This window comes from Trifolium pratense, linkage group LG3 (genome assembly GCF_020283565.1).
Source record: "Trifolium pratense cultivar HEN17-A07 linkage group LG3, ARS_RC_1.1, whole genome shotgun sequence".
In the NCBI taxonomy this organism is placed as follows: domain Eukaryota; kingdom Viridiplantae; phylum Streptophyta; class Magnoliopsida; order Fabales; family Fabaceae; genus Trifolium; species Trifolium pratense.
Genome location: NC_060061.1, coordinates 29662483 through 29681295, shown reverse-complemented (window position 1 = coordinate 29681295; position 18813 = coordinate 29662483). Strand labels below are relative to the sequence as shown.

Below are 18813 nucleotides of genomic sequence, written 5' to 3'. Positions count from 1 at the left end.
ACAAATATATATTTAACAGATCCAGATTTGCAAAAAAATAAAATAAAAATGACAAGCATATCTCAAATATTGAGTGAGATCTTGTTGGATTTGGCAACAAAATTCATATATAAAAGTTGGAGGATGAGACTTACATTGCATGGCCATGGAATTTTGAAATTGAAAAGAAAATTGAAGTACTCATGTTTGTATAGGATTGTCTCAAATATTGGAAAAATAAATTATAGAAGAAGTGAAGAACAAAGTAAAGAGCGTAGAAATCATAAAAAAATAAAAATAGAAAGTTGTTTTTTTATTTTAGGGTCTGTCTGTTTGATTCGAAATAGATAAAGGGGAGGAGATGTGAGAGAATATTTTTAATAAAGGGTAATATTGGTAAAAACTCTCAAATATTTTTTAGAAACTTTCAAATATTATATATACATTTTTTTTATTGTAGAAACTCTCTAAAACCCAAAGTGTCTAAAAATATTATTTGAGATATTTGAGAGTTTATAAAAAAAAAAATATTTGAGTGAGTTTTTTTATTTTAAAAAAAGTATATATAATATTTGAGAGAGTTTTAAATTTTTTTTTTTAGATTTTTGAGAGTTTTTACCAAAATTATCTTTTATTAAAAATATTCTTTCACCTCCCTCTCTCCTTAATCTACTTCGAACTAAACAGACCTAGAAAGAAGGAGAAATTAAATGGAGAGAGAAAGAAATATTAGGTTTAGTTGGATAAAGATAAATATAATTTGATTGATAATAAATTGATACCATAATAACCAATCGTTAGTTGGTTCAGTGGTGATTGACGTTGAACTTAAAATGGAGGATCGTAGTTCGATTCTCCGCAATTACGATCAGGAGGGGACTGAAACCACTTGATGTCAGAATTGACCTCTGAACTAGATTAAACTGGTGGTAAAAAGAAATTTTTTTTTGATACCGGAATAAATTAGAATTAAATTACTAGTGTCTTTTTTTTTTTTGATAAAAAATTATTAGTACGTATCTTGAAAGTTGAAATAAATGGAAATTGAAAAACTAAAGTCAGAAACATAAAAGTTAAATGCCGATGCACCTCTACAGAATAACCGTGTCGGTTCGGGTTGGATACCTGTGGTTCAGATTTACCGGCAGAACCCGACCGCCGCCTACAGTCACTTAATCCTGCGAACTTTATCCGAAAAATCCATTTATCCGCCCAAATCCGACCCGGTTCGGTTTTTTCCGGTTTGAGCTGTGCTTTCCGTTTTTATCCACCCTACTTAAAACGAGTCAAATAACTCGCTTTCACATACCTCCCTCCCTTCCATTGAGAAACTCCACCGCCGTTCCAGCGCTTCGGCGAATGAAATCTCTAACCACAAACCCCTCTCAATTTTCTCCTTGAGTCTTCGACGAAGTTAAATGTGTATTCCTCTGGACATTCGATTAATACACATTTAACTTGGCCGATCTTGCCTCATCCTCATCGAACGGAGTTCTTCCTTTGTTTCGACAGGTTGGTTATGGTTGCTCACTTACTCTCACTTCTTCAACCATTTCAAAAATTCAACAAAGATAGAAAATCCTAAAATATGACCTAATTGTCTTTTTTTTTTTGTGTGTGTGTGTGTGTTTGTTGGGATAGGTTATTTCATTGATTGAGTTTGATTCCGTTGTTATAGTTGAAATCGGCGATTGCTGAATGCAACAAAGCATGCAACGAAGCCGGGGGGGAAAGGGAGATGCCTTTTGTTTAGGAAGTGGATGCAAAAGTGAAAGAGCTGCGTCAAACTATCAACAACAAACAGACTTCTTTGAGGACTACTTAAAGAAGTTGAAGGAGAAAACTGTGGAAATGGATGATAAGGTGAGGTTTTCGTTTGATAGATAACGATCATAATATGCTTTGAACAATAATGGAAGCTTAGTTAACATAATGAGTTACATAATCTTCTTGATTTATGGGTTTTTTGAACAGTATATAGAAGAAAAATCAATTGATGCATAGGTTTCTCATTTCTGTGAACAATTGATGTTAGGATTAGGACATTGAAACTCCGGTTGTTTTTGTAACAACATGTATAGCAGGATGCAGTTTTGGAAGGTTCCTTTTGTTCATTTTTTGTTCATTTTTTGTTTATAACCACCGGTAGTTAAAGCTTAATCTGATTAGTTCCTAGTAAATGATAGTTACTTTGCAGCTTTGCGGGTATTTGATGATAGATTATGATATTTGTTGATAATTCTAATTTCTATTTCCTTTTCTTGCCCCAGATTTCTGGTGCTGAATTTAGACTGGTACAAAATGTTCAAGAGAATGGAAATCTACGTTCAAAAGTTGCTCAATCACCTGATAAAGTACTGGTATCCTTTTCAGTTCATTATCTCCATTCGTCATAAATCAGTTGCCAATGAAAAATTTAATGTTGTAGTTTAGTCTATTCTATTGTTCGCAAAATCAAACTTAATACGTTCTCAGCTAACACGGTGGTAGTTCTAAACAATTGCTCGTTTCCTATAAATCAAAAGGTGCTCACTTGATGATCTTTTTTGTCAGAAATTATGGCTTGATGCCTTTCTTCATTGTATTGCTTCTATATATAATAGCATGAGCATTTACAACTATTGATTACAAATATTCTATGTCTGATTTTCTAGTCTATTCTAGGAATGGAAATATATACAATTAAGGACAACCAAATTATTCCCTTATTAACATCCCCCCTCAAATTGATGCGGTTGGTCAAGGAGCATCAATTTGCTAACAAGAAACTGATGACGGGGACGTGGAACAGCCTTGGTAAGAATATCCGCAACCTGAAACTGAGTACTACCATGAGGAAGTGATATGAGTTTATCATCATAGGCATCACGGATTGAATGACAATCAACTTCGATATGTTTGGTCCGTTCATGGAAAATGGGATTTGCAACAATCTGGATGACACTTGTATTGTCAGCATAAAGTGAAGTAGGCTCTGTTTGAGGAAAACCAAGTTCAGCCAAAAGACCACGAAGCCAAATTATTTCAGAACATGCAGCAGACATTGCACGATACTCAGATTCAGTGGAAGATTTAGAAACTCTTGCTTGCTTCTTACTTTTCCATGAGATTAATGAAGTGCCAAGAAACATGCACCAACTAGTAACAGATCGTCGTGTATCTGGACACCCTGCCCAATCAGCATCACTATATCCACATAATTTAGGATCTATTCCGACGGGAAAAAATAAACCACAGTGAGTGGTTCCTTTCAAGTAGCGAATGATACGACGAACCGCTGCCATGTGAAGATGACGAGGAGAATGCATGAATTGACTTACTTGCTGGACAACAAAAGATATATCAGGGCGAGTAATAGTCAAGTAATTCAAGCTACCCACAAGTTGCCGATACAATAACGGATCAGGTAAAAGATCACCATCATCACGATGATATTTAACATTAACCTCGAGAGGTGTATCCACCGGATTAGCCGATTGGAGACCAGCCATAGAAATCAAATCCGCGGCATATTTGTGTTGATGGAGGAAAATTCCCTTGGATGTAGAATGAACCTCAAGACCAAGAAAATAATGCAGGTTACCAAGATCTTTCATATGAAATGATGCCTGCAACTGTTGTTTAAGTTGCTGAATGGAAATATGATCAGAACCAGTAATAACCATATCATCAACATACAAAAGAAGTAAAACAATACCCGCAGATGTGCGATGAATAAATAGAGATGAATCATATTGACTCTGAGTAAAGGAGAACCCAAGTAGAGTGGAGCGAAATTTCTCATACCATGCTCTAGGTGCCTGTTTCAAACCGTATAAGGAACGTTTAAGCTTGCACACACCTTTAGATGAAGAGAATAAGCCTTGAGGAGGAGTCATATAAATATCTTCTGTCAAGTCACCATGAAGAAAAACATTCTTTACATCCATTTAATGAAGAGACCACCCACTAGAAGCAGCTATAGAGATTACCGTGCGAACAATTGTCATTTTGGCAACCGGTGCAAATGTCTCATCATAATCAATTCCATATTCCTGCTTGTTTCCTAAAGCAACCAAACGAGCCTTGTAACGATTGAGGGACCCATCAGAGTTCAATTTCACGGAATACACCCATTTGCAACCTATGGGTTTGACATCAGGAGGACAAGAAACAATATCCCATGTGAAATTCTCTTGAAGAGCTTGAAGCTCTTCATTCATTGCTTTTATCCAACACACATCTTTAATAGCCTGTGAGTAACAAGTAGGAATAGATATGCTAGAGAGTGAGGCAGTCAAAGAAGTATGTGAAGAATCATACCTGTCTGGTGTATATCGATCTGGTGGTCGAGATATTCGACCAGAACGTCGTGGTGCAACTGTTATAGGATCAGGTGGCGGATCAGTGTCTGGAAGGGGCGTAGGAACCTGCTGTCTGGATTTTCTAACGTATACATATCCTGGTTTATAACGTTCTATAGATTGAGGCATAATGGAAAAATTAGGAAGAGTAACAACATCATCTAAGGCAGGAGAAACACGATGAAACATAAATTGATCCTCAAAAAATGTCACATTCCGAGAAATGTGGAAGCGACGATTAGATACATCGTAACATACAAAACCCTTATGACAATGACTATACCCCAAAAATGCACATTGAACAGATTGTGCTCCAAGCTTATGTCTTTCAAACGGAGGTAGGTGAACAAAACATACACAACCAAAAGTATGTAAATCATTATAATCAGGATGAGTTTTAAAAAGACGAAAAAAAGGAGAATCAAGATCAATAACCGCAGAGGGAAGTCGGTTGATCAAGAAGACAGCTGTGGAAAGAGCCTCCACCCAAAATCGAGATGGCACTGAAGCTTGAAGAAGTAACGTGCGTGTTACATCAAGCAAATGGCGATTCTTGCGTTCTTCCATCCCATTTTGTTGGGGGGTATTAGGACAAGAGCGTTGAGACAAAATGCCTTTTTGTTGAAGGAACTCCTGAAACTCATTAGACATATACTCACCACCAGAGTCAGAGCGAAAAATTTGAATATTAGCATGAAATTGAGTTTCAACATATGTTAGAAATTTCTTAAACATAGAGAACACTTCAGATTTAGCGCGAAGAAAATATATCCAAGTAAAACGACTATGATCATCAATAAAGGTGACAAAATATTTATAGCGAGCATGAGAAACTACCGGAGACATACCCCATACATCACTATGAATCATCTCAAAACAAGTGGAAGCACGATAAGCACCAGACGGAAAAGGTAGTGTTTTACTTTTCGCCAATTTGCAAACAGAACATGAAAGAGGGGTATTAGAAACAACACTTTTATTTCCCAACAAACCATTTTTAAATAAATGAGATAAAACAACAGAGTTTGGATGACCCAATTTCCTATGCCAATCCTCATAAGAATTCAAAACATTATTACAAGCAAAAGATAAATGACTAGAAATAAACTGGAGTGGAAACAATCTTCCTACTTTAGGCCCCTTCGCGATCACCTTCCTCGACACCTGTTCCTGCACAAGACAACCATCACGAGAAAAATTAACATTACAATTGCTATCCACCAATTGACCAACAGATAATAAATTGGAAGCAAGTCCAGGTGATACAAGCACATCTCGAAAATCAGAGTTGAGGTCACCAACATTAGTGATAGACAGGACATTGCCATCAGCAATTTGAATATTCTGATTACCATGATAAGAATGTAAATTGCGCAAGTATTCAGAAGATCCTGTCATGTGATTGGAGGCACCAGAATCAAGAAACCATGGGCGAGAAACATTAGAAGACTTACCCTGAATTCCCAAGGCTGAAAGAGCGGAAAGTACCATTTGTTGAATTATTTCAGGCTGTAAAGCACCACCATTAGATGTGGAAGGACCAACTGCAGAGCTTGTAGAGGCATGAAAAGCTTGCACCGGACGTTGTGTTCGTCATGGAGGACGAATGGGGCAATCAGAGATAATATGGTCCCGCTGCTTGCAATAATTACAAAACTTCTTACCACCACAACTATGAGCATAATGTCCAAATTGGTTGCAAGAGAAGCATTGAATTTGTCGAACATCACGACCTTTACCTCTACTCTGAGCAGCATATGCAACCGTAACAGGCTCAGAAATGACAGCATCATGAGACATGGCTCCTTGAGTAGCAAGGCGTTGTTCCTCTCGGAGAATTTCACCAACACATGTATCTAAAGAAGGAACACGGTTCCTATTCAGCAAAGCACCTCTAACAACCTCAAATTCTGGATGGAGCTTCATGAGAAATTGATCTCGCCTACTAGTATTGTAGACCTCTTGGACAATCGCAAGAGAACTCTTGGGGACCTTAGCATGTATAATGGCAGAGTGTTCTGTCCACAAATTCAGAAACCCAGAATAATACTCTTGAACAGACAGATTACCTTGTTTGTAATTGGCCATCTCTTGCTCCAACTGAAAACGTTTGGCATCATTATCTTGGTCATAAATACGCTTTAAGTAGTTCCACATTTCTTGAGCAGTAGAAAAAGATCGCAAATTATTAATCATCTGAGGATCAATAGTACTGAGAATCCAAGTAATAATTTTTGCATCTTTCGTTTCCCATTCATCTAAATCAGTTGTCTCTAATGGTGCCATAGAGACATCATCCAAGTGACTCCATAATCCCTTCCCTTTAACATAATGCCTAAACTGAAATTCCCAAGCAGGATAATTTTTGCCGGTAAGACGTACACAAGAAATTGCTTTTTCTGAAGCCATGAAAGCTATATTTGAAAAAAGATAAAAGTGGACTTGAAAGGGTTGCTGACACGTAACAGCAAGGAAACAAGCAACACACAACTATAGTGGTGACCTCCTTATAATATTTTTTTTTTAACACCGTACAACAAAAAGAATTATGAAAAATAAAAGGGGAGTACCAATCCGCAAACCAGACAATCGGATGAGAAGCCACGAAACACGGGAATCAGAATCGGATCGCAAAACAACAGTCACGATACGAACAACCAAGGAGCAGCGGCAATCAGAATCGGATTGCGAACGAACAATCAAGAACCGTGAAGAACAAATCAAGAGACGGCGAGGAACCGCGGACAACAAAAATCAGGGTTTCGAAAAAATTGACGAAACAGACGGAAACGATTTCAAGAGCGAGACCCAGTGGGGTGTCGCTGAACCAAGCCAAGATGAGCAAAGATGTCACAGGTTTGATCGAACCTTATGATACCATGTCAGAAATTATGGCTTGATGCCTTTCTTCATTGTATTGCTTCTATATATAATAGCATGAGCATTTACAACTATTGATTACAAATATTCTATGTCTGATTTTCTAGTCTATTCTAGGAATGGAAATATATACAATTAAGGACAACCAAATTATTCCCTTATTAACATTTTTTACTCAATGTCCAACAAGGGTTAAACTAATCATATTACAATGAAAAGTGGTGGTGGAGACTATTTTGAAGATGTTTTCAAGTGTGAGAGTTGAATTGAAAAGAAATTGTAGGAATTAAATTGAAAGTAAGTCGAAACTAGAGGTTTAAAATTTATTTTAACCACAATTTTTTTATTGCAGTTCAGATGAACTAAAACCTCTCATTCTTATTTTAGAACGTTCTTTTGAAGATGTTTTTAAGTGTGAGAGTTGAATCGAAAAGAAATTGTATGAATTAAATTGAAAGTACGTGGAAACTAGAGGTTTAAAATTTATTTTAACCACGGAATTTTTATTGCAGTTCAGATGAACTAAAACCGCAGTTATTTTAGAATGTTCTTTCCGTGTAGACTGTAGAGTGATCTAAATGTTTTTCCTACTTCTACCCATTTAACTTTGGTTTTTTTATCTTGCATGAAGAGGGCTTTAGAGGAAAAGAAGTTAGCTCGAGAGGAGGCAAGAAATGCTGAAAGATTAGCCATGCACACTTTACATGAGAAGACTTCCCTTGTTGAAGTTTTCTCCAAGGTATGTTGCCAAAGGCTAGTTTATTTTTGCTCTTCATCAGCATTTTGGGTCTGGGTTAAGTAATAATTTTGTTGGACTGTAGTGACTTTCTTAATTACTTAACATTTCTTTAGGATGCAATTGCAACCCTATCCTAAACTTGCAATATGATTCAACTTTTGTGAAACCTCAACCAATAGGGCTGTATAGCAAACTTATTAGTCAAGTAGTCCATTTGGCGGTGCCACCATTGATGAAATTATGCTGTACATATGCAAAATGAATTTTCCCTTGTAATGGGGCTTACAGAATAAACATCAACATAAAGGGGGTAATGGGATTACTTAATCTGCTTTATAGAATTTGCGGGGTTATATTCTGTCGCTGGCGCAGTGGGTTCACCAGGTATTTTTGTTTAGTAGGTCGGGGGAAGCTAGCTACCGCTTATATGACAGCTCTGCTTCCTCGTCTTGCTTCTGGCAAAGCTTCTACTTTGCTTGCTTCTCTCACGCCAGCTTCTCTCCCATGGCTGCTCTTTTGTCTTGTTTGCTGCTAGTCACTACTACTTTATTCATTCTAATGTACTACCTATACTCATAGGCTAGTAGTTAATTATTCATACTTTATTCTACTGAACTTGGTACTTTACTCTACTAATTTTGTCTTGTTTGCTGTGCTGCTCTACTGTCATACTTTTATTTTAAATCATAGTAATATTTAGAATAGTGGAGTAGGCTAATTTTTTATTACTGTATTTTTTTTTTAAGATGTCCTCACAAAAAAAACAATAATAGTGGAGTAGAAAATAGCACAACAATATATTTTAATTGTTTTTTTTCTTTTTATGGTAACATACCCGTACCGTAGTTTTTTGAAAAATGCCGTATTCCGTACCCGTATTTGTGCAACACTGGGTTAAAGTAGGAGAGATGCCATAACAACTGTCCTTCGTCATTATACTTCACAACTCCTTTAAAACCATCTGTTGCAACAATATCACTGCTTTTTGTAGAGCTTAAAGGGGAAAAGCACATACGGAAAATAGCATCAGTAGGAAGAACATGAATTTTTGTCCAAGACAAATGCACTTTGTATTCTCTCATCGAGAAAGTCTTGTATAGGCACGGATACAACACCTAAATTTTAGGCACACCCAATAAAATTGTGACAACTCATAACAACCAAAGTTCTAATTTTTTTTTTATCATTTTCTAATAAAATATAAATCTTTAATTTTGGGATTCGAGAACCCGATCATTTCTCTGTTATCATCTTTCATCCATTTCTTCATCCATGGTTTAACTTCATCATCAATGATTCTCATTTTTTCGAATTTCTTCTTCTAATTATACTTTCCAGTTTCCACCCTAAGCTCCAACAACCTATTTCACCAGTCTCCCTTGCATATAAACTGGGTCCTCTTTCTTTAATTTTACTGTTCATGAAAATAACAAAAAAATTTAAAAACAACTACAAAATTTTTCAATCTTTCAATTCCTAACAATGACAACGGCGGGTCGGCATCCAACATTTGAGAAGGATTTTTTATGGAAGTTTCCAATAAGCATAATATCCAAATCCACCATGCCTCTTCTCACATGCAGTGAGTGATTTCTTGATTTTCTATGCTCATATTCTTCCACCAATCAAAAATCAAACATAATTAGGATGAAAAGGGTCTCTGCAAAGCCCAAAAGAAATCCTAAGATCCGATCCAATTTAATTCTCAACTAATTGAAAACAATTGAACACTAAAAGGCTAAAACCCAAATCACCATGAATGTTAAGATACAACAGGGCAGCTAGCTGGGAAGGGGCAATTGACTATATCTTTGCTTCATTAACCAAGTAGACAGTAGTTAATTATATTACTTCTTACTGCAACATGGTTAAAATCTTAGTTTAAACTAATCCCTATGATGTAATTTAAATTATTGATCATACGGACTAGTTTGGATTGACTTAAGGTTATATACCGGTGTAACCACTTGTTACTGTCTTCAACTTATTTCCATAAGCTCTCTAGGATATCTTATGGAACAAGTTATAGTTAATATGCAAATAATTTTATTTTATTTTATCTGTTATAGAAATAACTTGCATAAGCACTTCTATAATGAATGCTTAATCAAGCTTTTTATCCAAGCAGGGCCGATTTCTCTACTTTTTCATCTGAATGAGGTTGATTTTATGCAGAAATAAAGGAAGTAGAATTCAGGTGAGTGCACTAACTTCTAATGGAGTTATTTTCTATGCCCCATAACTTCCATGAGTTTCACAATTTATATTGCATACTTGATCTTCGACAATAAAATGCTCAGATAATTAGAAGTTCAACGGGGTTTTCTAGTTCTGTACACACATTGATCAATGAGTTATTTATTTAATTATTTATGGAATACACATTAATATTTTTTTTATAACCATGTAAGCAACAACAATGAGTGAAATTAGAGATTGAGAATGTTAACATAGGACTCGCGCAACGATGTAGCATAGAGTTTTCCCTCAGCTTCTTGAATTTCACTGACCGATTCAGTACTGAACTCCTCAACAAGAGGAACAGCCTCTAAAATTAAACCTTCCTCGTTGATTCTTAGTCCTAGAGGCAAAACAGGAGGTACTGGTGGTGGTGGTGACCCAAAAGGATAATTCACTGCCACCCAAAATTCGTTCCTTGAGTTCCTTCTGATGCTATCTGGTCTTCCCGGAAGGTGCAAGAATATCTCTGAAGTATATGCATTAGGTCCTGTTAGCCAGACTCTCCGAATTCTGTTTGCCATATACTCGCTAACAAGGACAAATGAACCATTGTTGCTAACTGCTACCCCAGCTGCCACAGTTAGATAGCTGAGCAACACTGTGGTTTTATTTGTTGTTGGATCGTATCTGAATAGGTTTCCCGAATAATCCGTGCTATTTAGCAGTTTATCGAGATCCCTGCAAATTTTTGTTCCTCGATTATAATTGACCTAGACTTGATAGAACATGTGATACAATGAACTATCATCGCGCAAACTCACTACAATCAATTAAAATTGTAACAGCATTAAAATAACTTAAGTAAAGATTTTATTATCTATTTTGTTTTCATCATCATCTTTTTGATATATGTTGAACTTATAAGTGTATGTGCAAGAATTTATCATGCAACCATAATCCATATTTTTATTTGGTAAAAGGTCAAACTCGTCTAGAGGCTTAAATAGTCTAGGGCAACATGGTGTTTACCTCTTCATAATGTTAGCGAAATTTGGTTTATCCCCCTGTATTATTTATTTATTTATTTATTTATTTTCTTTCCATTACCCCTTGTAATGTCAAGATTTTGTCCTTTTAGCCCTCATTGAATATGATGCCTTAAGATTCCTCATAAATGATGATGTGGCATGCTTAGTGAGGGGGATAAACCAAAAGGACGGAATCTTAAGCCGACATATTCAATGAGGGGCTAAAACTAAAAGGACAAAATCTTGACATTACAGGGTGTAATCAGAAAAAAAAATTAAAGGGGGTAAACCAAAATTCGCTAACATTCGTAGGGATAAACACTATTTAAACCCAATAGTCTATTATGAAGATAGAAATATTGAATTACCTGATCTTGTACTGAGAGCTAGCTTCCGTGAAATAAACAATTCCAGTTTGAGGATCTACATCCACACCAGCAAGAAAACCAAAAGGGTTGCCTAGCATACCATTAGCAACAAGTTGTGTTGCAGCACCTCCATCAAAAGGAACCTTCACAAGCCCATAATAAGCATCAGCTATATATAATTCCCTTGTGTTGTAATCGAAACTCAACCCCATAGGCCTCCCACACGTTTCTTGGAGTTCTGAGAAGTCAGAAATGCCACCACACAGTGTATTGTTCCTGTACCAACATATTATAAGTTTTGCTTCTTAAAGAAAAGTTTAGAGGATACATGCCTTTAAACTATAAAATATGGATATCTCTTCTTAGTTCTGACAGAGATTCGAACCGCGGTTCAAAATATTGTTGGAATTAAACTATTCTATTATAAATTTTATATTATACATACATTAGACACATACCTGTCTGGTGAAATGTGAGCAAATTCAAGGAAACAAGAACATTCTTCATCATATTTTAGAATTCTTCCATCAGAAACACCAGTATAAGGTCCTCCACCAATGGAATCAAATGCTAGGGACTCAGGGCCTGTTAATGATGATGGAAGATAGAATCTATCCAGTAATTTGCAATAGACAACCATAGATGGTGAATAGAGGATTAGGGAGATTAAGAGCCCAATTACAACAGCTATGTTGCTAGTCATGTTCAACATGATGAACACAACATTAATGTCGAGCTAAATTTAGTATCTAATGTCGAGCTAAAACAAGTTTGTGTATTTTGGTATTTAAATCCTGTTTTCCACAGTATTTATTGTCATTATTTGTAAGGTTATTGGGCCCATCTTCATGCAAACCTGGGAAAGTTGAATAATCTATCATGGTTTGTTACAAGTTTGGAAAATTAAAATGTGAAGCTATTTTGTTTGTTTGTGCCACCTTTATTTGATAAAAAATTTCCCCTTAAAATTAAGAAACTTATAATTATATTTTTGAAGCAAAAAATATTTATTTAGCTAATATAATCTTAGCTGATAATTGATCAAATGAAAGCATAACACCAATGTTCTAACAAATATTATTATTATTATTATTATTATTATTAGTATTAAGGTTGCTTGATATTGTACAACTTTGTACGTCACGTGCTCTTTCAAGTTTCAACATTTTGTTTCTTCTTTCTCATTGCTTGATGCAAAAAAAAAAAAAAAGATCAAAACATTATATTTGCGTGGATGGTGAAACTAAAAGTAGATAAAGTTGAAGTACTTTGGTTAAATTAAATTTTGAGTAAACTTTCAAATGCGCCTCCCCCACATGGGAAATCATCATATTCGTCCCTGAAAAAAGGCATTCACACTATGCAATTAGTTCTTGGTTGAGTTCCTTGTATTAAACTTTACGGAAATTGTTGAAGGGTGGTGGTTAAAGTTGTTAGCTTGAATATCACATTTAACACGTAAATGAGACCAACTAGAGTGGGATGAGTAGTTCAACTTATTTGACAACGGCACAAAAAATTTGATGGTTTATTTAGCAAGTGTATTAAATTGGTCTTTAAGTTTGAGTTATTCTTTTTCTATCATGAGCAGTAATAGTATAATCAAATCCATTAGATATCTTTTGAACAATTAACGGTTCTGGACTATGGCTATGTCTTAGATTAAGAATTTATTTAAAATTGATAGGCAATAGGCAAATGTTGAGACCTGTTCTAATTGTGCACCCACTTTAATCTATTACCATATATTTAAGTGATATTCCAAGAATATCCCTGCACAGTTTCATCTTATTGCATTAATTTGGGGTGAGCTGATCAAGTGTAATCTTGAATCACAAAATAAAAGGGATTAAAACAAGTCTCATTCACTCTCCATTGTACCAAATACAAACTCACCTTAAAATTATGAAGTTGGATAATTTGAGGTTGCTCTAATAACACCAAGCTTCGAAATCCATATCCTAAATTATGTTATGAAAGAGAACAACAAATATAACAAAGAGATCAATTTGAATGAGTCACAAGCTGAAGAAGAAATCAAGCAAGAAGCAAGTTAGTTCATATTGAAGTATCCAAACAAGCCAACAAAGTGACAAATGTTAACATCACAACCTCCTCCATAAGAAATCACAGCACCAACTCCCACCCTCCAAGTCATAAAAAATTTCAATAAGCTCTTTCTCCTTTCAAATTTTCACCCTTCTTGATAAAATTATTTGAAGGTCACAACATGGAATGTCACCAGCTTAGTACACTGATTGGCTTGTTGGAATCTCTTTAAAAAGGAATCATGTCTACCGTCTCAGTAAGCTTCCCAAAACTAAAAGAAATAATTATGTTTTTAAAATCATTTGCTCAGCCATGGCAGAAATTTAAAACAAGCATTCTGAATTACACCATTCTGTATCTTGAAACAATCTTTTGAGAATTTATGTCTGTCATCTTATAAAGCTCCTCAAAATCACTTCGTTAGCTATGGTAGAAGTTTGAAGAGGGGGTAATCTCAAATTACATTTCAAGTTATGAATAAACAATATAATACAATTGCAATTAGGCCACCAATTCAGAGAATGAAGGCTCAAATATCAAAATTTTGCATTCGAAGTCATCAAAGACATGTTCAATTTTTAAATCTATGGTTATATACCAAGGCACACTAGTACTGTAGTACAGTACCATCGCCCCAATTTATTAAAAATGTATGGTATAGTCATTGTATCAAGGGTCAACTCAACATGCATTTTAAACTACGAATAAACATTCGTAATGAAATTGCATTTAGGACAACTATTGGTTATCAAGGCTCAAATATAAAATTTTGCACTCCAAGTCATTAAGGGACATATAATCAATTTTGCATATAAGGTAACCAAAACATACCACCATCGTGCCAATTTATCATTATTAAAAAAGCATCATATAATCACTATATCAAGGGCCATATCAAAGGCCGTCTTGACATGCATATCAAATTATGAATAAGAGTTCATAATGAAAATGCATTTCGGCCATTAATTTAGGGTCATCGATGCTCAAATGTCGAATTTTGCATTTATCCATCAAGGGACATATATTCAGTTTTTCATCTTTGATCACCAAAGGCATACTAACATCATCCCAATTTATCATTATGCAAAAAGCATCATATAGTCAGTATATCAAGGGTCATCTCAACAAGTATTAAGTTATGAATAAAAATTCATAATGAAATTGCATTTAGGCCAACAATTTAGGGTCGTCAAGGGGTATATATTCAATTTTCGTGCATTTATGGTTACCAAGCCACAAAACCATCATTCTAATTTACAATTATGAAAAAACATTGTATAGTCATTGCATCAACGGTCATCTCCACTTGCATTTCAAGTTATGAAGCATTCATATTGAAATTGAATCAGAGCATCAATTTAGGGACATTGAGGGACATATACTCACCAAGAGGTTCACCGACATCCACTCCACAAAGAAAGTCCATTCATTTTGTCTTTGCAAGCACAAATTGACCAAGTTCGTCATGGATGCATATTCCAGTGCCAACTCTATTTAAATTTGACAAAAAGGATGCATCAACATTACATTTGAATCGTCCCGGAGTTGGGCTCTTCCGAATAAAAAAGTAGAACTTGTCCGCGCAACACCAGGCCCAACCACAATAGGATTCTGCAATGCACCAGCCCGTATCAGACAATGAAGCAGTCGCAGGGTCTGCACGCATCAGACCTGAAGCAGTCACATGTTCTGCATGCATCAGACCTGGAAACAGAAATCGATCTCTGCGCTAAATTTTAACCTTCATGTAATTGATGAGCACAGTTGTTGACTGTAAAGCTTGAGTTTAGCATTTGTTTCCATACATTGTTTCCATTAACTCCATAATAGACAACAAAACAGAGCAAAATTATAGACATCTAATAGTCCTACTCTTTGCGATGGCAGCAGTGCTTGCAGATGCTATACATACATTAACCCCGAAGCTCAGTCTATTCCAAAGTGTAGTAATACCTGCACAATGAAAGAATTCAAATTGTAATCCACATTTTTGATAAAAAAAAATCATCTCATCATGGTCATCAAAAACAACATCCCGAGACTTGTCTTAGAATTCTTTAGCAACTTCACAATTTCTTAGGGTCCAAATTAGCCTTCTTAGGCATGACTATTCACTGATTAAGCACACTCTTAGATAATCAATGCATGCAAAAAACTACCCCAAAACAACATTATGTCAAACAATATTTTGGACTCTATTTACTTCACCAAAGACAGTTGAGTCTTATTAATTAAAAAAAATCCAAAAGATAATGGATAAAAAAATTTAAAACAAAGATGTAGAAGTCATAAAAATCACAAGAAATCAAATGCATACAAGCAACATTGCTACTTCAAAGGATTTCCAGAGTCATTGAAGGTCCAACCATGAAGCTTAGAATTCTTTTCCGTTTCTACATTAATAATAAAATTGCAGTTAGGCCAAAGATTAGGGGTTATAAAAGCTCAAATATTGAATTTTGCATTCAAAATCATAAAGGAACATATACTCAATTTTGCATCTAAGGTAACAAAAGCACACTACCATTATGTCAATTTATCATTATTAAAAAAGAATCAGAGTTACTACATCAAGCGTCGTCTCGACATGCATTTCAAGTTATGAATAAGAATTCATAATGAAAGTTGATTTAGGGCAACAATTTAGGGTCATCGAGGCTCAAATATCAAATTTCGCAATAAGCCATCAAGGGACATATATTCAATTTTGCATATTTGGTCACCAAGGCACAGTACGATCATCCCAATTTATCATTATACAAAAAGCATCATATAGTCATTATATCAAGGGTCGTTTTGACAAGCATGTCAAAGCTAAGTATAAAAATGCATAATGAAATTGCAGTTAGGTCAATAGTTTAGGGTCATCAAGGGACATCCCGCTGTTCAAAAAGAGAAAAAAAAAATCATCAGGGACACATATTCGACTTTCACATCTAAGGTCACAAAGTCACAAACCCATCACCCAATTTATCATTACGAAATTGCATCGTATAGTTATCGCACCAAGGGTCATCTCCACTTAATTTTACATTTCAAGTTATGAATAAGCATTCATATTGAAATTGTATCCATACCATCAATTTAGAGACATCGAGGGACATCTAAGGCAAAGAGGCACACAATCATCTTCCCGATTTACCATTGTGGAAAAATCATCATCAAGATTCATCTAGTAATGATTAAAAATTCATATTCAAATTGCATTTAGACCATAAAATCTTCCATGCATACCATCCTGATTACATATGAATAAAAAATGTGGTTTACATGAATAAACCATTGTATAGGCATCATTCTAATTTCATCATCCTGATTACATATATATCACAACGCCATCATATTATGAAGAAACAAAAAAACATTGAATAGTCATTGTGTCAAGGGTCACACTTGCATTTCAAGTTATGAATAAACATTCATATTGAAATTAAATCAGACCATCAATTTATGGAAATTGAGGATATTGAAATTGAATCAGGCTATCAATATAGGGAAATTGAGGGACATATACTCAACAAGAGGTTCACCAACATCCATTCCCCAAAGAAGAGAAATCCATTCTGTCTTTGAAAGCACAAATTGACCAAGTTCGTCACGGATGCATATTCCAACCCCAACTCTATATAAATGCGTTGCAAACACCAAGTTAGAAATTGAACATAAGATAGACATAAGATTCAGTCACTAGAAGTTCAACTACAAGTGAATCTCCAATTAGCTTACTGAAGCAGTAAAGCAACAATGAGGGTTAATCAGTATATTGCAATAAGTTTTCTTTTATCTATTGGGATAAACAGTTATATAATAACCATTTATGTTGTAAGTGTTTATTGAAAATAAACCAAATTAAATTTAAGTGCTTTGAAATATCAATAGAAAAATCACAGTTCAAATACTACTACTAAAATGATCTTATTTAATGTCTAAAAATCTAACATGGCTAAAAGTACTACTAAAATAATCAAATAGTAATTAATCATCGTCTAAAATTTCCTCTCTTTTTACCTTCAATTTTGTTTGCTTTCATTGCAACTGTAGCTTGTGAACAGAAAAGTCCCAAAAAAAGTAATGGCAGAACCAACACTGTTAAGAGGTCGAACCAGATTCCCGAACACCAAAACTGAAGACACAATCACAACCACTCTATTCATCGTGTTTCCAGCAGAGAAAGTTAATGGAAAATTTTTATCAAATGCTTGATAAAATGATTGGTTATAAAAATGATAAAACTGATATGATTTTTAGTATTTTTGTATTGCGGAATTTTGTGAGATATAAATTTAGGGAGAAAACTCTCCTCAAATATAGGGTTATATGAAGAATACTAAAGTTCTTGTTTTATTCATTATGCTTATGGCTCTATATATAGAGCTACATAAAAAACAAATCATATATTTTTAAAACAAAACTAATCCTATAATAAATTCTAAACAAATCTTAAATATTATAAATAGAAATATAAATCATAAAACCTAATATTATCATATTTTAAATATAAATCTAAATAATATTTAAATCTAAGATCTTCAGAAGATATTTAGGCATATTATTCTCAACACTCCTCCTTGACTGAATATCTTTTATGCGTATCCAATCTGAGCTTCTTGAAAAATTATTCTTCTTGTTTTGATTCTTCTTCTTATCGCAAGCTTTAGCATCTTTGTGCCTTGTGGACTTCATGGTAGAAACATTGCATTTGTTATGACTTTTAGGTGATTTTTCACAAGCATATTTATTCTCCTCCTTAACTTGAAATTTCTTCAAAATACCTGAATCTTCGCGATCTTCTTTGAATTTAAGTTCTTTTTTCTCTTCAATAATATGATCATTCTTCATTAAATCTAAAACAAATCTTTTGCCTTTAATCTGAGATGTGATCACTTCCTTATTGTTTTGATCCTTAATCACACAACTTTTATGTTCAAATATCACTTTATAATTTTTCTCCAACAACTGAGCAACACTTAAAAGATTCTGATTAATTTCTCCAACAACTTTAAAAGATTCTGATATAATTTTTCTCCAACAACTGAGCAACACTTTATAATTTTTCTCCAACAACTGAGCAACACTTTCTGCATGAGTTTTAATTGAAATTGTTCCAATGCCTTATACTGCAATTTGTTCTCCATTCCCAATTCTGACTTTGGAAATAGAAGTTTTATTGAGCTCTTTGAAAAGATCTCGATCATAAGTCATATGGTTTGTGCAACCACTGTCAATGAGCCATTCTTTTGACGGTT

The 18813-nt window shown here is 34.7% G+C and overlaps 2 protein-coding genes and 1 long non-coding RNA gene across 9 annotated transcripts; 1 reads left to right on the top strand and 2 right to left on the bottom strand.

Moving 5' to 3' along the window:
• The first annotated feature begins 1073 nt into the window (after positions 1-1073).
• Positions 1074-11692, top strand: LOC123916361 (kinetochore protein NUF2 homolog). 7 transcript variants are annotated; one of them, XM_045967808.1, is made up of 6 exons: positions 1077-1491; positions 1658-1842; positions 2250-2339; positions 7834-7941; positions 10070-10138; positions 11565-11692. In XM_045967808.1, exons 2-5 carry the CDS (start codon positions 1678-1680, stop codon positions 10094-10096), a joined length of 390 nt encoding a protein of 129 aa, XP_045823764.1. In that variant the 5' UTR covers positions 1077-1491; positions 1658-1677; the 3' UTR covers positions 10097-10138; positions 11565-11692. The 7 variants fall into 7 exon arrangements, with proteins under 7 accessions (XP_045823767.1, XP_045823766.1, XP_045823769.1 ...); XM_045967811.1 differs by lacking the exons at positions 10070-10138; positions 11565-11692 and adding an exon at positions 8343-8592 and having other exon boundaries at positions 1074-1491; positions 2250-2333; XM_045967810.1 differs by lacking the exons at positions 10070-10138; positions 11565-11692 and adding an exon at positions 8343-8592 and having other exon boundaries at positions 1076-1491.
• Positions 10371-12230, bottom strand: LOC123916360 (protein STRICTOSIDINE SYNTHASE-LIKE 11-like). The gene is made up of 3 exons (XM_045967805.1): positions 11977-12230; positions 11519-11794; positions 10371-10860 (listed from the first exon to the last, which is right to left on the bottom strand). Exons 1-3 carry the CDS (start codon positions 12228-12230, stop codon positions 10371-10373), a joined length of 1020 nt encoding a protein of 339 aa, XP_045823761.1.
• Positions 12231-16746: 4516 nt separating this feature from the next.
• On the bottom strand, positions 16747-17789 carry LOC123918301. The gene is made up of 2 exons (XR_006812748.1): positions 17576-17789; positions 16747-17189 (listed from the first exon to the last, which is right to left on the bottom strand). It is a non-coding gene; the product is annotated as an uncharacterized LOC123918301 (long non-coding RNA).
• Positions 17790-18813: the final 1024 nt, after the last annotated feature.